Raw genomic sequence first — 16,229 nt, 5'->3', positions numbered from 1 at the left:
TTTCGGTAAGTTTATGTAATTATAAATTGCAGATAGGCGTAGTAGTTGAAAAATGTAGCGACTGGAACGGAGTATGAACTGGACGGTGTGAATAGCGAGATTGAGCTGCCGTCGCATGCTCCGGATATCGTACAAGAGAAGGTCCAGTCTCAAGAGAGAGAGGAAGAAGATGCTGCGACAGCACCGCAGGACCTCATGTATGTATCGGGTTCTCTTGATTTCGGAATATTGTATCAAGCGAATGAGAGCCAAATGGATCTCGTTGGTTTCTCTGATTCTGATTACGCTGCCGACGTTGACACTAGACGTTCCATTTCGGGTTTCGCATTTTCCTGTGTGGCGGAGTGGTGACATGGGCGTGTCAGAGACAAAAGATTGTCACACTGAGCACCACTGAAGCCGAATATGTCGCAGCAGCGATTGCTGCGAAGGAGGCCGTTTGGCTGAGGAAAATGTTACAGGATCTAATGTTACAGTCTTAAGGATTTTTTGGACAATCAAAGTGCAATCAGACTGGTTAAAGATCCAGAATTTCACAAACGCACCAAGCACATCGACATAAAGTTCCATTACATTCGAGAGCTGGTGGAGGCAAGTGAGTTGAGCGTCCAATACATTTCCTCAGAAGAACAGCGCGCCGATATATTTATAAAGGCTTTTCCGAGAAGCCGTTTTGTTTTTCTTTGTAATTGTCTCGGAATGTATAGCGCGCAAGCATGTAAACGCTTGAACTGTTCAAACAGGAAGGGTGTTGAAAAATTTCGAAGCGAAATTGTGCTCGAAGCAGCTTGGCGTGTTTGTATGTGAGCGAATCGCGGGCGCATCGTGCGTGCGCATGGAAACCGCGCGATGTGTGTCCCCCTTGATGCGGACACTGCTGTTTTTTGTTTTTTCGTGCGTGTATGTATCCTCCGTCACGCCAATCCTCGAACGGTCAGTAGGGAAAACTGATTGTGGAATGGATAAAATTTTTTTGTGGAACTACGTCGCGTCTACGACATATCGGTAAAAAAGAATATATGAAATGCCGACTTGAGTAGTAGCGGAAGAGAGAAACGAAAATTGAGAGAGAAAGCTAGCGACTAGACATGGTTGCCACATATCATCCTTCGCCTCACTGTTGCCATGTCATCAAACCCGTAAATGTACATGCGTTTCGTGAAACTGATTTCTGCATGAGCCCGATTCAGCCGACCAACACATGCTAACACGTACATTGCCAAGGGCGCGTAGATATACGCAGGACTCGTTGTCACGTTACCTTTGCAGTTTTTCGCTAATATCTCTGAAATGATACTCGAACGGCGGTCACGTGTATGCAAAAGCTAAGGAAATCATTTCATTTATATTAAATTGAATCAGTTTATTCTTAACATTATAATAATTTTATACATATTACCAGGACTTCTTTTAAAAAGAAAATGAGCCGGAATTTACTTAATGTCAGAAAGAAAATTATATTCAAAATGAAATTAAAGCAGTTTTTTTATGCCACAAAGCGCATAAAAAATTAAACAAAATTTATCATATTTTTTTTACTTCAGATGTCAAATCTGAAGTCACGAAACAAACAAATACAAATTTACAACTAAAGACTAAACGTAAAATAAACTTGAATAATATCATATATATATGTGAGATCGGTGTACATATACATGCATATGCGCCTTAAAACATGAGACGTTGTGGGGCGGCGGCACGGTGGCGCGTAGGGCGCGCATTGTGCGCCTGCGCCATGTCATGGAAAGGAACGAGTCGTATCCGTGTCGACTCTTCTTCCTTCTTCTTCTCCGAGCCTTGATGGAGAGAACCTCGCTGCACGTCGCGTCTCGACGTTTTCTAGAAGTGTATTCTGCGGTTTATTGCCGCTCGACCGTGCCGGTTCCGTATATATTGATCGCGACTCGCCTCAAGCGTCGCGAGCTCTCAATCGGGAGTTGTCAAATAAACAGTGTTACTTTTGGTCACTACCCGACGTGTTTTATTACTCGCGAGGAGTGGGCCTCGCGGACATAACCTCGTTCCTCCTTGCCGCGGACACGTGGCGTGTCCACGGTGAACACAGTCCGTCTGGACGCATATTTCGTGCGTTCTCATTTGAGAACGCGTGGCCTCCGGCCACTGGTGACCCCAATATCTCGTGTATTACGAGATTCATATTCCTAGTCCCCACGTGCGTGGAGGACCGTCGGAGCTTGGCAGGGCGTACGCTTGTACGCCTCCACCATTGCCGACAAAATCCCCACAACGTTCGGGAGGTGGCGCCACCAAATGGAGAAGAAAACAACAACGGTCGAAAAAAGAGAAAAAAGAGAGAAATAGAGAATTTCAGAGAAGAACCGTGATTCGAATGAATAGACAATTTCTCTACAGCCTGTAGAGAAATTGTGGATTGTAAGATTGGTTGTTGAACTAGAAATCGGGATTTGTTCAACAAGAACTGGTTGACAGAGAAGTGGGAGCATAAACATTAATTGTTGATTCTCTTAATTTTAGGTTAGTAGACCACGTGCAATTAGTGTATTCTAGTCTAATTCATTTCACTAAAATAAATTAACTCTTAATTTTAGACGAATCAAGGTGTGTTCATTGCTTCACTAGCCCTATCCACATCTATATTATATATATATATATATATATATATATATATATATATATATTTCATTTTCCAAAGTTTTATATATGTATACAATATATAAAACCGAGAAGTTAGCCGCGTCGCACAGTGTGTCGAGTATATGGGAATTCGGGAAAAAAGTCATAACTCTTAAATTATGAAATTTTCGAGTAAAGTACCTTAATACTTTTTGAAATAAAATGCAAAGGCGAATCGATTGGTATATAAAAAAATTTTTTTTTTAATTGCGATAACTCTTATGTTTTAATAAATTCTTATGTTTTTTTACTGCATAAAACGTAGTTTACAATTTTAACGAAAATTTAAAAAAAAAAGTACAATACTGTATACATTACTTATTTAAATCTTCACAAGGGGGAATTAAAACTTAGGAATCCTTAAGAGAATTCCTTTATTTTACCTAGAAATAAATAATATGAATAAATTAATTAATTAATAAATTAACATAGATAATATGTTATTAAATAATATGTGTACGTACTATACTACTTCAGCTTCACTATCATCAGAACAAGTGTTTGAGTTGGAATCTGATAAGTAGGATGTTTCATTTAATAATAAATAGTCTCTTATATCTGCAAAATCCTTTTTTTCTTTTTTCGTATGTTTTTTTTTAATAATGGGCAATAATTGGATCCGACTCCAGTAGAAGACGATTTAATAGGTCTTTATTTGAATTTTCTCTTGATGTCTTGCGGGTATTATGTTCCCGAAAATATTTTATATTTTTATGTTGAGCCTCTAGAGCTTCTTCGGATAATTTGTCAATAGGAACAATTGTATTTTTAATAATTTCAACTGCATGGAAAAGTAATTTATGCGTAGTTACCGGCATCACATACCAATTATAATGTTTTAAATATAATTCTCTAGCTTCTTGAATTATTTCTTGGAATTTAATAATATTTATATTTTCTCCGCTTGAGCAAATGTGAGCAGATTTAAACCAATGCGAAATTAAAGTTTAATGTGCCACCAATTACTGTAAAAAAATTCACGGGTGTACTTTGATGTACTTTTTTTAAAACTCTAATCAAAGTTGATAAATGTTAAACATAAAAAATTAGGACAAACTGCGATAATTTAAAAAAACTTTTTGGGAGATTGAAGGTCTAATAATGCTAAACACACCCTGTAAAAATCAAATTAAAAAACCAAATAGCTTGCGAGGGACGCATGTTTTCAAAAATGCGCGGAATTTGACAGTGAAGTTTCAGCCTCAATTTTAATAACAAATTGATTTATTCAGTTAAAATTTAAGGCAGTTTTAGAAACTACGTTTTGTTACGAACATTTTAGGATACATAAATTTGCAGATCTTACACTTTGATTTTCGGACTTTTTTCCATTGGACGACACACTGTGCGTCGTCTTGTTAGTGACGACGATACAACGAAGACCATTCGGCGCGATGTCTCGATATCGTAACATCTCGATACTCGCAACACTATATTTGACAAAGTGACGAAGTTTCTGTCAAAATCAAAGAACTTTCAATAGAAATGAGATGGAGCTATGATTTTTTTAGAAGTTAAAATACTGCAAAATAAGGAAAAAATAGAGAGACTATCGTACAAACATGTTTTAACTTTGAAAATAAACTTGGAATATTTAAACAAAACTGTGATTTATCCAATACCATGCACGGTTAGATTTTTCTTGACATTCTGTACATCTTTTCTCGTAGATTTTATCATGCTGACTTCAAATCCGATCAAAAAAGTATGTCACCTCAGGATTTTGGAAAACATCGATTTATGCGAAAAGAAACTAATAAAATCACAATTTTTCCGTTGAAATGATTTGATAACCCTCTGGTTATTTTGGTTCAGAGGCCAAAATGTAAATTTCGCGAGACGAGATGCTAAGGAGAGGCCACGACCTTCGGCCTGCTATATTTTATCAAAATGAAATCGGTACTTTGAAGTGAAATTGATATTATAAATATACAATGATAAAACATAATGAAATTTAAAAAAAAAACGTTAGTAGACAGGATTTGAACACTCGTCGTCCGGTTGAAAACTTGATACGCTGTAGTCGCGCCAAACCAAATCTTGTTTATCGTAGAAAAAATACGGCATTAGATATCGTTAATATCGCGAAAATTATTGAGTATCTGCCCCTATAATGGTGTATATTTGTGAACAGGACAACGAGATCTATCAGTATGCAAAGTTTCAACAGAATCGGTGACCCGAAGGTCGTGGCGTCTAGCGAAACGTGCAAGGGTCAGAAACTTTTTCAAATTGCCACTTCAATATTGCAATGAGCACTTTATAAATGGTCAATTGTCTTTTCTAAAGGTTCAATCTAGGTCTGTCCAGAGGCCAAAATGCGTATTTCTGCCTCATCGTCGAGTAATTTGCAATATTCGGCAGCATACATATCGTACATATGTAAACCTGTACTATCGATCGGCATTATCGACCGTATTTTATCGCAAGGTACAGTGTTTGCCGCGGGGAGACCGTGGCGCTAGTAAGCGGAACCGCGAAATGGTGCCTTTTTTTCTAGACATTTTACGCCTTAAATAAGTAAGTAATCAATTAAAATGCATACCACCGTGTTTGTACAGGGTGTCAAAAACTTATATGTCACGGCCACCATAGCGTGATTCTACACCTACGATTTGGTGGAAATTGACATAAAAAACTACCGCCAAATTGACCTTGACCTTGAAAATCAAGGTCAAAAAACAACAATTTTTTGTTTAATCGTGTTCTACTGGTCATAACGATCAACTTTGTGAAAGAAACCATGGGTCGCATCTCTACCGGTCTCTTAAAAAATGATGTTGCATTTCTTATAATTTTTGCAGCTACTTTCTTTCATTCTGTAGATAGGGAAATAGGAGTATCATGGTTATGATAATTTCATACCCAACGAGACAGCTTACTGATGGTACCCGCTGTATGATAGTACGCTATTTACTTATACAGGGTGGGGAATTTAAATGGGAACACCTAAATATCTCGGTTATTATTAGTTGTACAAAAAATCTCCACAGAGTAAAGTTGTACTGTTTCAAGGGGCGAATTTGATGAGGGTAAAAATTGTTTCTCAAGGTCATTTTTTTAAAAGATTTCAAGGTCATCGATATTTTTCTAAATGGAATCACATATTTTTATTATTGCTATGTGATAGCCGAGGTCAAGACGAATCCAACGACCTGTAATATTATGACCTTCACGTGACCTTGAGTTTGTTATCACCAACGATTCCTCACCATATATTTACACTCCATGAAGAAAGCGGCGGGGGGCGATGGAATCGGAAATGAGGTTTGGAAGTAGGGAGGGAGCGAGATGGGGACATGGCTGTGGAGGGTGTGTTATAGGGTATGGAGGGGGGAGGGTTGGGTGGGGGACTGGTCGGAGGGTATAGTGATTCCGATTGCAAAGAAGAGGGACAGCAGGAAGGTGAAGGATTACAGGGGGGTGACGCTGCTTCAGACAGCGTACAAGGTGTACGCAGCAATTCTGGCAGAGAGGCTGAGGGAGGAGCTGGAGGGGAAAGGAATGTTGCCTGCGAGCCTGACGGGGTTCAGGAAGGGAGTAGGGTGCGTGGATAATATCTACGTGCTAAACTACCTACTGAACAGGCAAGTGACGAGAAAGGGCAAGAAGATGATAGTGTTCATTATGGATCTGAAAGCTGCTTTCGACTCAGTAGACAGGGAAGTATTGGTAAGGGCTATTAGGGAAGGGGGGGATAAGGGAAGGGTTGGTTGAGAGGTGTGAGGAATTGTTGGAGGAGACGAAGAGTAAAGTTAGAGTGGGAGAGGTGGAGGGGGAAAGCTTTTGGACGGCAAGGGAGTGAGACAGGGGTGTCCGTTAAGCCCGCTGTTGTTCACGTTGCTGTTAGCGGATTTGGATGAGGTGTTGGAGAAGGGGGGGTGAGGGGGGCGAAGTTGGGGGAAAGGAAAATGTACACGTTGGCATACGCAGACGACGTGGCTAAGGTGGCGGAGGATGAGGAGGGGATGAGGGGAATGATGAGGGGGCTGGAAAAATATTTGGAAGAGCGAAAACTACAACTGAACGCGGAAAAGTCCAAAGTGATGAGGTGTGGAAAGGGGGGAGGGGGGTAGGAGGAAAAAGATAACCTGGAGGTGGAAGGGCAAGGTGCTGGAGGAGGTGACAGAGTTCAAATATCTGGGGTACGTTATCATGAGGGACGGGGGTCAGAGGAAGCAAGTGGAGGACAGGATTAGGAAGGGGGCAGCGGTAATGGGGCAGGTATGGAGGATAGGGAAGAGGAGGTTCGGAAATGACTGGGGAAGGAGAATATGGTTATTTGACAAGCTGGTGTGGTCGGTAGTTAGCTACGGGGCGGAGATTTGGGGTTGGAAGGAATGGGAAGGGGTGGAAAGGTTGCAGGAGAGGTTTCTGAGGTGGGTCCTAGGAGTAGACAGGTGTACACCGGGGTATGTGGTGAGGGAAGTGCTGCAGAGGGAGCTGTTGAGAGGGAGGGCGGGTTAAGGGCATGGGGGTACGAGAAAAAGTTGTGGAGGGAAAAGGGGGGGAGCTAGCTAGATTGTGCTGAGAGCAGGTAAGAGGACGGGGAAGAAGGGGAGGGGAGGTAGTAGGTTGGGAGAAGGAGAGACGGTGTTTTTGGGAAGAGAGGGGCTGGACAGCGGAGGAGGCGGAGGGGATGATGGAGGAGAGGATAGAGGCAGTGAGTGAGGGGATAGTGAAAAGGGAAAAGAAGAAGCAGCAGAGGGAGAGATGGGAAAAGATAGGAAGAGCAAGATACAACATGTGGTACGGGAGGGTGAAGGGAGAGGGGATACCAGGGTACCTGAAGAAGGGGTGGGGAGAGAGCAGGTGGCAAAGGGTGGCCAGGTACAGGTTGGGAAACGAGATGAGAGGTGGAAAGTATTGGTTGGAGGAGGAGAAGAAAGTATGTAGGGTCTGTGGGTGGGAGGAGGAAACGTGGGAGCACATGTGGGAAGTGTGTATGGGAGGGGTGAGGGGAGAGGTTGGCAGGGGATGGCGGGGGAAGTATTAGGGGGCGAAGGAGAAGGAGAGGAATGGATGAGGAAGGTGTATGAATGGTGGAAGAGCATGAATGGAAGAGGTATGGGAGAGGAAGCATAAGGAGCGAATGCATAGGAATGGAGTGAAAGAGAGAGCAGCCGGAAGAGGAGGTCCAGGAGGCGGGGGAAGGATGGGTGAGGTGTAGGGAGGGGGGAGAGCAGAGAAGCATGTGTGCGTGGGAGAGAAAATTAAGAACGCGGCGGATAGTAGTGTAAGATCGCTCTCTCTCTCTCTCTCTATGGCGTGTTTTTATGATAAGTTTAGTTAAGTTAGGGTACGTTAGGATAAGTTTAAGGTTAAGATTAGGGTGGCGGCGACGCGGAGCCGAGGGTCGCCGAGCTGTACAGGGAGTACAGATCGGCGGCCGTGGCCCTCAAGCGTGCGATTGCCGCTGCTAAGGCCAAGGCCTGGGATGAGCTCCTGCTCACCCTCCGTGACGATCCGTGGGGGCGCCCGTATAAGGCGGTGCTTGGGAAGCTCCGCCCCTGGGCGTCCCCGGTCACGGAGAGGCTAGACCCGGAATTTCTGGGGCGCGTCGTTGACACCCTCTTCCCCGCTGATGAAGGGAACGAGGGGAGGAGGGAACGCGCCCCGGATCCGACCATTGAGTGGTCGGACGAATTCCGGGTCACCGAGTGGGAGCTGTACCGGGCCGTCCGGGAACTCCGGGCCGGGGGCAAGAAGGCCCCTGGCCCCGATGGGGTTCCCGGTGGTATAATGGCCTTAGCTATGGAGGTCCTCGCCCCGGCGTTCAGGAGCGTCATGGACGCGAGCCTGCGCCGGGGAGTCTTCCCCAAGGAGTGGAAAAGAGCGTGCCTGGTTCTCCTCCAAAAGGAGGGGAAACCCGCAGAGTCTCCCTCTGCATACCGGCCGGTTTGTTTACTCGACGAGGCGGGCGGGATATTCGAAAGGATAATTGCCGCCCGCCTCGTCGGGCACCTGTCGCGGGGTGGTCCCGACCTGAGCGACAGCCAGTATGGATTCCGGAGGGGGCGCTCCACAATTGACGCCCTGGAGCGTCTGCGCCTCCTCCGTGAGCGGGCTGTCGCTCGGGGCGGGGCGTTGTTGGCGGTGTCGTTAGACATATCTAACGCCTTCAACGCCCTGCCCTGGAAGGAGATAGTGGGGGCGATGGAGTATTTCCAGGTGCCCCCCTATCTCCGGAAGGTGGTCGGTGACTACCTCCGCGGCAGGAAAGTGATGTTTACCGGCCGGTATAGCATCGTGAACACGAGGGAGACGCACCGCGGCGTTCCACAGGGGTCGGTCCTCGGACCGCTCCTGTGGAACTTGGCTTACGACGCGGTGCTGCGGGTTGTCCTCCCCCCGGATACGGGTGTCATCTGCTACGCAGATGACACCCTGGTATATGCCATGGGGGGGGGGACTGGGGGAGAACCAGGCACCTGTGTGAGGCCGCCCTGGACCGCGTGGTCGGGCGAATCCGGAGGATGGGGTTGACCGTGGCCGCCGCAAAGACCGAGGCGATCTGGATGTACGGATCGCCTCGGCCGCGGCGGCTGCCCCATGGTCAGAACCTCCGGATTCGCGTCGCTGAAACCTCCGTCGAGATCGGGCCCAGGATGAGATACCTGGGCCTGGTCATAGACGGCCGCTGGCGATTCGAAGAACACTTCGAGCTCCTCGCCCCCCGACTAGAGAAGGCGGCAGCCGCATTGGCGCGGCTGCTGCCGAATGTCGGGGGGCCGGATTTGAAAGTGCGCCGCCTCTATACGGAGGTGGTGCGGTCTATAGCCCTGTATGGGGCCCCCGTGTGGCACCGCTCGCTCGAGGCCAGCACGCCAAGCCGCAAACTCCTAGAAAGAGTGCGGCGGCGGCTGGCCTTGCGGGTCATGCGGGGGTACCGCACCATCTCCACCGAGGCGGCGGGACTCCTCGCCGTGATTCCACCCTTCACTGTGGTGGCGGCGGAGCGGGCGAAGCTATACCACATCGCCCGCTCCTTCCGCCGCCCGCCGTGGGTGGAACTCACGCGCGGGGAGGAGGAGGAGCTCGAGGGCCAGAATCGCCAGGCCCGGACGGAAAGTTTATCGGAGTGGAGGGCGATGCTAACGCCCTCCACACGTCCGATTGTCCGGGCCCTCCTGCCCATATTTCATATATGGTGCAGGAGGCGGGGAAGGTTGACCTTCCGCCTCACGCAGGTGCTCTCCGGCCACGGTTGCTTCGGAGAGTACCTGCACAGAATGGGGCGGGAGCCGACTGCGCAGTGCCACCACTGCGGCGAAGATGTGGACACGGCGCGGCACACTCTGGAGGAGTGCCCAGCTTGGGCCGAGCCGCGCCGTGTCCTTAGAGCCGCGGTGGAAGGGTGGGACCTCTCGCTGTCGACCGTGGTCGACCACATGGTCGACAGCGTGAGGTCGTGGAAGGCGGTGGCCTCCTTCTGCGATGATGTGATCAAGCAGAAGGAGGCCGCCGAGCGGGCCCGGGAACGGGACCCGGGCTCCGCGAGGCGTATTTGGGCGCGGGGACGACCCCCGCGCCGACGTGTGCCCCCCAGTAGGGGGGCGGAGAGGGTAGGGACGGCGCGGGGGTCTCCCCCGCGTCAACGTGTGCCCCCGGTGGTGGGGGGCGGAGTGGGGTTGGCGCGGGGAGTTCCCCCGCGCCCTGTTATGCCCCCACCACTGGGGGCGGCGAATTTGGGGGCCCGGGGCGTGAGCTGACCCGGGCCCCCGGGGGGGAGCATAGCTCCCCCCGTGATAGGCCGACACCCCCCGGGTTAATTTCCCGGTTTGGGGGGGTGTCGGTCCGTCCCTCCCGTTAGGGGAGGGGGATTCGTGGGGGGATTTGGGTGAGGAAGGGTCGGGGCGTGCCGGATCGCGCCTCCGACGGCCCTTCCTTCCGGTGGCGGCGTCTTCCTGCCTCGGCCGGGGCTGGTTCCCTCGGGATACCGGCTCCGAGCGGGGCATGAAGACTCCGGGAGCTGTGGGTGGACCGAGCTGGGGCTCGGGAAGCTCAATCCGAAGGCTCCAGGGATGGGGACACCGGGCGGGTCCCTCCGCCCGGGGTCTTATAGCGTAGGCAGTGGGGGAGGTTAACCCCTCCCCCGGGGTATGATGATAGCTGGGGGGTGTCCTGTTGAGTACTCGCGTGATCCAGGCACCTCCCGTGTAGCTTAGGTGGGCGTGAGGTTTTAGTGGGTAGTCTCCGGGGGCTCCGCCCCCCGGAGAGAATCCCACATAACCCCGGCTTCCCCCAGGGAGTCGGGGTATGTATAAAACATTTCCTCACGATAAAAAAAAAAAAAAAAAGGTTAAGATTAGGGTGGGGACCGAGGGGATATGGGCTTAGTAGTGGTGACTCGGATCCACTACTAGGTATGCCACAGTGGTGGCCGTCGTATCCCTAAAATCCTCTACGCTCCACCTCCTCGTGGTGGTCCCTGGGAACACACATAGTTGTGTGTTGCTAACGGAGCGAGGGGTACTCCGCGGGAAGTAGTCCCAATGATGTGTGAGGCGATGCCGGCGGGATCTTCGGATCCTGGCAGGGCCTCCCTTGCCGGTAAGGCTCACACGGAGGGATGAAAACCGCGGATCAATGGGTCCTGCGATAACGACCGGGGAGGTCGCCGCAGGGCCCTTGCCGTAAACCGGTGGTCATGTTTTACCGGAACGGTGGTCTTGCCTTAATCGGCCGGGCCGCGAGGATGATAACCTCTATGAAAATCCCCAACCCTAAGCTTGGTGCGCGGTGAGAGGGTACGCCCTTGTTACAGGGCGTGGCTGGTGGGGTACACCAGCCACTAGCCCACCAACGTCTGGATACCTGGCGAACTCCAGCGGAAATTAGCCTTACCCGGGCAGGGAGGCTCTGCCCGGGCGGACGTGTTTTTTCCTGCCAATCTCGTGGGACCAGACATGGAAACCAATAACGAAAATAATCTCGATGTTGTGGGGGAGGATGCCGATACGGCAGCAGCGACGACGGGGGAGGAGATGGCAGCGGTTACTGCCGGGGAGGACGCGGCCGTGGTCATCGCGGACGAGGACTCGGATGGGGGTGAAACAATCATCTCCATCTCGAGCTCCGTCGGCTCGATCGTGACGCGCGCGGGCGCGGAGAAGCGGGGCGCGACATCTGGGGTCTCTGACCCCAAGCGTGCCCGGTTAGAGGGGAGGGGGGGCAGCACACCCGCGGCGGGTCGGTGTCGCAGACGGACCCCGGGGAGGGCTCGTCGGGGACGCCCATCATGGATCTGGCCCTCGGCGGCCGCGCCGAGAGGAGTCAGACGAGGAGGGTTGATGACCTCATCGAGCTGGGTGGGAGGATGCCGACAGTGCAGCTGGTGGGGGAGGTGGAGGAGGCGATGTTGAGGGTGGAGAGAGTCTCCACCGTCTCAAAGGGCCTCAAGGGGGACCTGGCTAAAGACCTGCTGGATTGTTCTGCAGTCGCCAGGGCCCACTGCACCACCTTGATGCAGCGGTGCTTTACCGGGATGGCGTAGCAGGGGAGCCAGGAGGTGGCCCGCCTCCGCGAGCAGAACGCGGCCCTCGCGAAGGAGGCGGGTGACCTCCGGGCGAGGCTCCGGTCAATGGAGGCCGGGCGGCGGGCGAACACCGACAGCGGTCGCCGGGCGGGACATGCGCCAATAGGGGAAGCGCCCCACGCCTCCTCGACAGCGGGGGTCCGTACGCGGGGGACGGAGGCGATAGGGTCGTCGGGGGAGGGAGCGGGAGTTTTGGACTCCGAAGCCCTGTTTCTCCAGGTCGGCGCGCTGATAACGGCCAGGAACCGGGAGCTAGAGGCCCGGATGGAGGAGCGGTTCAGGACGATTCTGGCCGGGTTGGGCCCGGCCCTCCGGGCGGAAGGTAAGTCGGCGCTCGAGGCGACGCCGGTGGCTTCTCTGCCGGCGACGTCTGTCACCAAGGGGACTGGACCGGTGGTCGTGTCCAACGTGAGGGTGGTGCCCCCCGTTGTCATTCCGCCACCGGTCGTCCCGGCCTCGTGGATGGAGGTGACGAGCAAGGCGATGAAGAAGGCCAAGAAGAAGATGGCCGCGGAGGAGGCTGCGGCGAGAGCAGCCGCGACCGAGGCAGCTGCCGCCGCTTCACGGCTGCGGGCTGCGAGGGAACCGAGGGCGGCGGGCGGCGCACGACTGCAGGGCGGCGCGAGCGCGGCGAAGCCCGCCGCCGGGAGGGACGGTGGCCTGGGACGCACCCCCAGAACGGGAGCAGTGGCCATCACCATCCCCGAGAGCTGCAAGCTCACTTACTCAGAGGTGATGGCCAGGGCAAAAGAGAGGGTGGACCTCAAGGCTATCGGGATCGAGTCGGGGGTGCTTCCCAGGCGGTCGAAAACCGGCGGGATCCTCCTGGAGGTCAGGGGCACGGGGTGCCAGGAGAAGGCACGGGCCCTCTCCGGGAGGATCGCCGAGGCGCTTGGGGGTCCGGGGTTAAGGTCTCCCAGGCGGTCAAGCGCGGCGAGGTGCGCGTGGCGGGCCTGGACGACTCGGTATCGTCCGGGGACGTAGCGGCGGCGCTGGCGGCGGCGGGGGGGTGTTCCGCGGCGGAGTTCCGGGTCGGCGAGATCCGCAGACCCGCCTCGGTGCAGGCGCTGCGTTCCTGTTGGGCCCAGGGCCCCCTCGCGGCCGTCAAGAAAGTGGTGGTGGGAGGCCGGCTGCTGGTCGGCTGGTCCTCGGCCCGCGTAGTGGCGCTGAGGGAGCGGCCCCTTCAACGCTTCCGTTGCTTGGAGACGGAGCACACGCGGGCGACATGCAAGAACGCGGTCGACAGAGGCGCGTTGTACTACCGCTGCGGGGCGTCGGAGCACCGGGCTTCGGCCTGCAAGGCCGCCCCCAGGTGTCCGCTCTGCGCGGACCTGGGGAGACCATCGGGCCATAGATTCGGGGCCAAAGCGTGTGCCCCGGCTCCCAAGAGGGGCCGCGCGGCGACGAAAGAGAAGGGCGCGTCTGGGGCTGCATCCGCGCAGCGGCCGCAGACGGCGCCGGGGGCCCAGCCCTCCCAGGGAGGGGACTCTGCAGAGCCCATGTTAGAGTAGGTACTTTTAATCCTACTCCGGTTCTGCAGGCGAACCTCAACCACTCGCGTGCGGCACAGGACCTGTTTGTCCAAGCCGTGCGCGAGTGGGGGGCTGGGCTGGCAGTTGCGGCGGAGCCGTACGCCGTCCCCGAACACCCCTTCTGGGTGGGGGACGAGATGTGCTCCGTAGTAATAGTAGCGGGAAGCCGCCCCGGGTCCCCGTCGGTCTCCCTTCTGGAGCGGGGCGAGGGATTCGTGGCGGTGCAATGGGGGGACATCGCGGTTGTCGGGATCTACATCTCGCTGATCTGTGGCCTCGATCAATTTCGGGGGTTCCTGGGCGGGCTGAACAGCTGCATCGCGCGGTGCAGCGCCCGCCCGGTTCTCATTTTGGGAGACTTCAATGCCCACGCGGTATCGTGGGGGAGTCCCCGGACGCCCACCAGGGGTAGCGAGGTGTTAACCTGGGCGGCCGGCCTGGATCTCCGGTTGATTAACCGGGGATCCACGCCGACATGCGTGCGTCCGCAGGGGGTCTCGATTGTCGACCTGATATGGGGGACTCCCTCGGCCATGCGCCGAGTGTCGGGATGGAGGGTGGCCGAGGAGATTGAGATTGAGTCAGACCATACGCCCATCGTCATGCACGTGTGGCCCACCCTCCGCACGCGGGATTCCCGGCCGGGCCGGGGGGACCGACGGCCGCGATGGGCCTTGAAGCGGCTGGACGCGGACGCGTTCGGGGCCGCGGTAGCCGCGGCGACATGGACGGGGCCGGCCCTGTCCGAGCTGGCGCCTGCACAAGGGGCGAGGCGGCTGCGGGAGGTAATGACGGCGGTGTGCGACACCGCCATGCCGCGCAGCCGGTTCGCCCCCAGGAGGGCGGCGTACTGGTGATCCGCCGGCATTGCGGAGCTCCGGCGTGCCTGCAATGCCGCGCGGCGCCGGTACGGCCGAGCGCGTAGGAGGCGCGACGACGAGGAGGCGACGGCGAGGCTCGGCGGGGAGTACCGAGCCGCGCTCGGGGTTCTCCGCAGGGCTATCGCGCGGGCCAAGGCCGACGCGTGGTCGGAGCTCGTCGGCATGGTGGACTCCGATCCATGGGGGCGCCAGTACAAGCTTGTCATGAACAAACTGCGCGCGTGGGCGCCTCCGGTGACGGAGTCGATGGACCCCCACCTGCTCGAGGGAGTGGTGGCGTCCCTCTTCCCGCGAGAGGGGGGACAACTGCGCCGCTCCCATTGGGAACAGGAGCCTCTCTCCTGGTCCGCAGAGTGGGAGGTGTCGGCCGGCGGGCTGGGTGAGGCGATGGCCAGGGCGCGGCGGGTGGGCCGCAAGGCCCCGGGCCCGGACGGGGTGCCGGGTCGCATGTTGGTCTTGGCCCTGGAGGGGGGACTCGCCGCCGAACTCCGGCAGCTGTATAACGGCTGTCTGAGGGAGGGGGTGTTCCCCACGGAGTGGAAGCTGGGCAGGTTGGTCCTCCTTCCGAAGGGGGGCAAGTCCCGGGATTCGCCCTCAGGGTACCGGCCAATTTGTCTGCTGGACGAGGCGGGGAAGTTGTTCGAGCGCGTACTCGTTGGACGCCTCGTCCGGCACCTGTCGGCGGGAGGGGTCCCCGATCTGAGCGGGGTTCAATTCGGCTTCCGGGAGGGTCTCTCCACCGTCGACGCTGTTCGGCGGGTGAGGGCTCTCTCGGAGGCCTGTACGAGGGGGGGGGCGGTGTTGCGTTGGCGATATCCTTGGATATCGCTAACGCGTTCAACACCGTCCCCTGGGATCGGATAATGGAGGCCCTGGTCTTCCACCGGGTGCCTCTGTATCTCAGAAGGGTGATCGGGAGCTATCTCTCCGACAGGAGTATAGAGTATCCCGGCCGGTACGGGATGGTGCGCAGGAGCGTCGTGCGCGGGGTTCCGCAGGGCTCGGTGTTGGGCCCGTTGCTGTGGAATCTTGCGTACGATCGCGTCCTGCGGGAGGAGATGCCTCCCGGGGTCAGCCTGACGTGTTACGCCGACGACACGCTGGTATTGGCCACCGGGAGGTATGCGAAGGAGGCCATCTGCCTGGCGGAGCGCGGCGCGTGGCGCGCGGTGCGCGCGATCCGGTCGCTGGGCCTAGAGGTGTCCGTCGAGAAAACCAGGGCCATGTGGTTTCTCCGCTCGGCCCGGTTGGCGGCGCCTCCCCAGTGCTGGATCTGCGTGGGGGAGGGGATGGTCAGGGTCGGGTCCCAGATGCGGTACCTGGAACTCGAGCTTGACGGCAGGTGGCGTTTTGACCGCCACCTTGAGTCGCTGGCGCCCCGGGCGGAGAGGGCGACCGCTGCGCTCGGTCGCCTTCTCCCGAATCTCGGGGGACCCTGTGGACGGGTGCGTCGTCTGTTCGCGGTGGTGGTGCGAGTTTTGGTCCTGTACGGAGCCCCTGTATGGGCGTACGATGTCTTGGCTAGGGGGCGCAGTGGCGGCACCCGGTCGCTGCTGCGTCGCATCGAGCGCAGGCTGGCCATAGGCATCGTGCGGGGGTACCGCACCATTTCATACGCGACGG

General features: G+C 54.7%; 3 protein-coding genes across 3 annotated transcripts in view; all 3 read left to right on the top strand.

Annotated features, from left to right (window-relative positions):
• Positions 1-16,229, top strand: part of LOC143365342 (uncharacterized) — a 200,781-nt gene that overhangs the window by 80,325 nt on the left and 104,227 nt on the right. The gene's annotated exons all lie outside the window — the stretch shown is intronic.
• LOC143361793 (uncharacterized) lies at positions 5,947-6,460 on the top strand. Its single transcript, XM_076801449.1, has 2 exons — positions 5,947-6,327; positions 6,395-6,460. Exons 1-2 carry the CDS (start codon positions 5,947-5,949, stop codon positions 6,458-6,460), a joined length of 447 nt encoding a protein of 148 aa, XP_076657564.1.
• LOC143361786 (uncharacterized) lies at positions 6,567-7,122 on the top strand. The gene is made up of 3 exons (XM_076801437.1): positions 6,567-6,698; positions 6,766-6,985; positions 7,046-7,122. Exons 1-3 carry the CDS (start codon positions 6,567-6,569, stop codon positions 7,120-7,122), a joined length of 429 nt encoding a protein of 142 aa, XP_076657552.1.

Source organism: Halictus rubicundus, chromosome 1 (genome assembly GCF_050948215.1).
Source record: "Halictus rubicundus isolate RS-2024b chromosome 1, iyHalRubi1_principal, whole genome shotgun sequence".
Lineage (NCBI taxonomy): Eukaryota > Metazoa > Arthropoda > Insecta > Hymenoptera > Halictidae > Halictus > Halictus rubicundus.
Note: the sequence above shows the minus strand (reverse complement) of the source record. Positions and strands in the feature narration are given on the sequence as shown.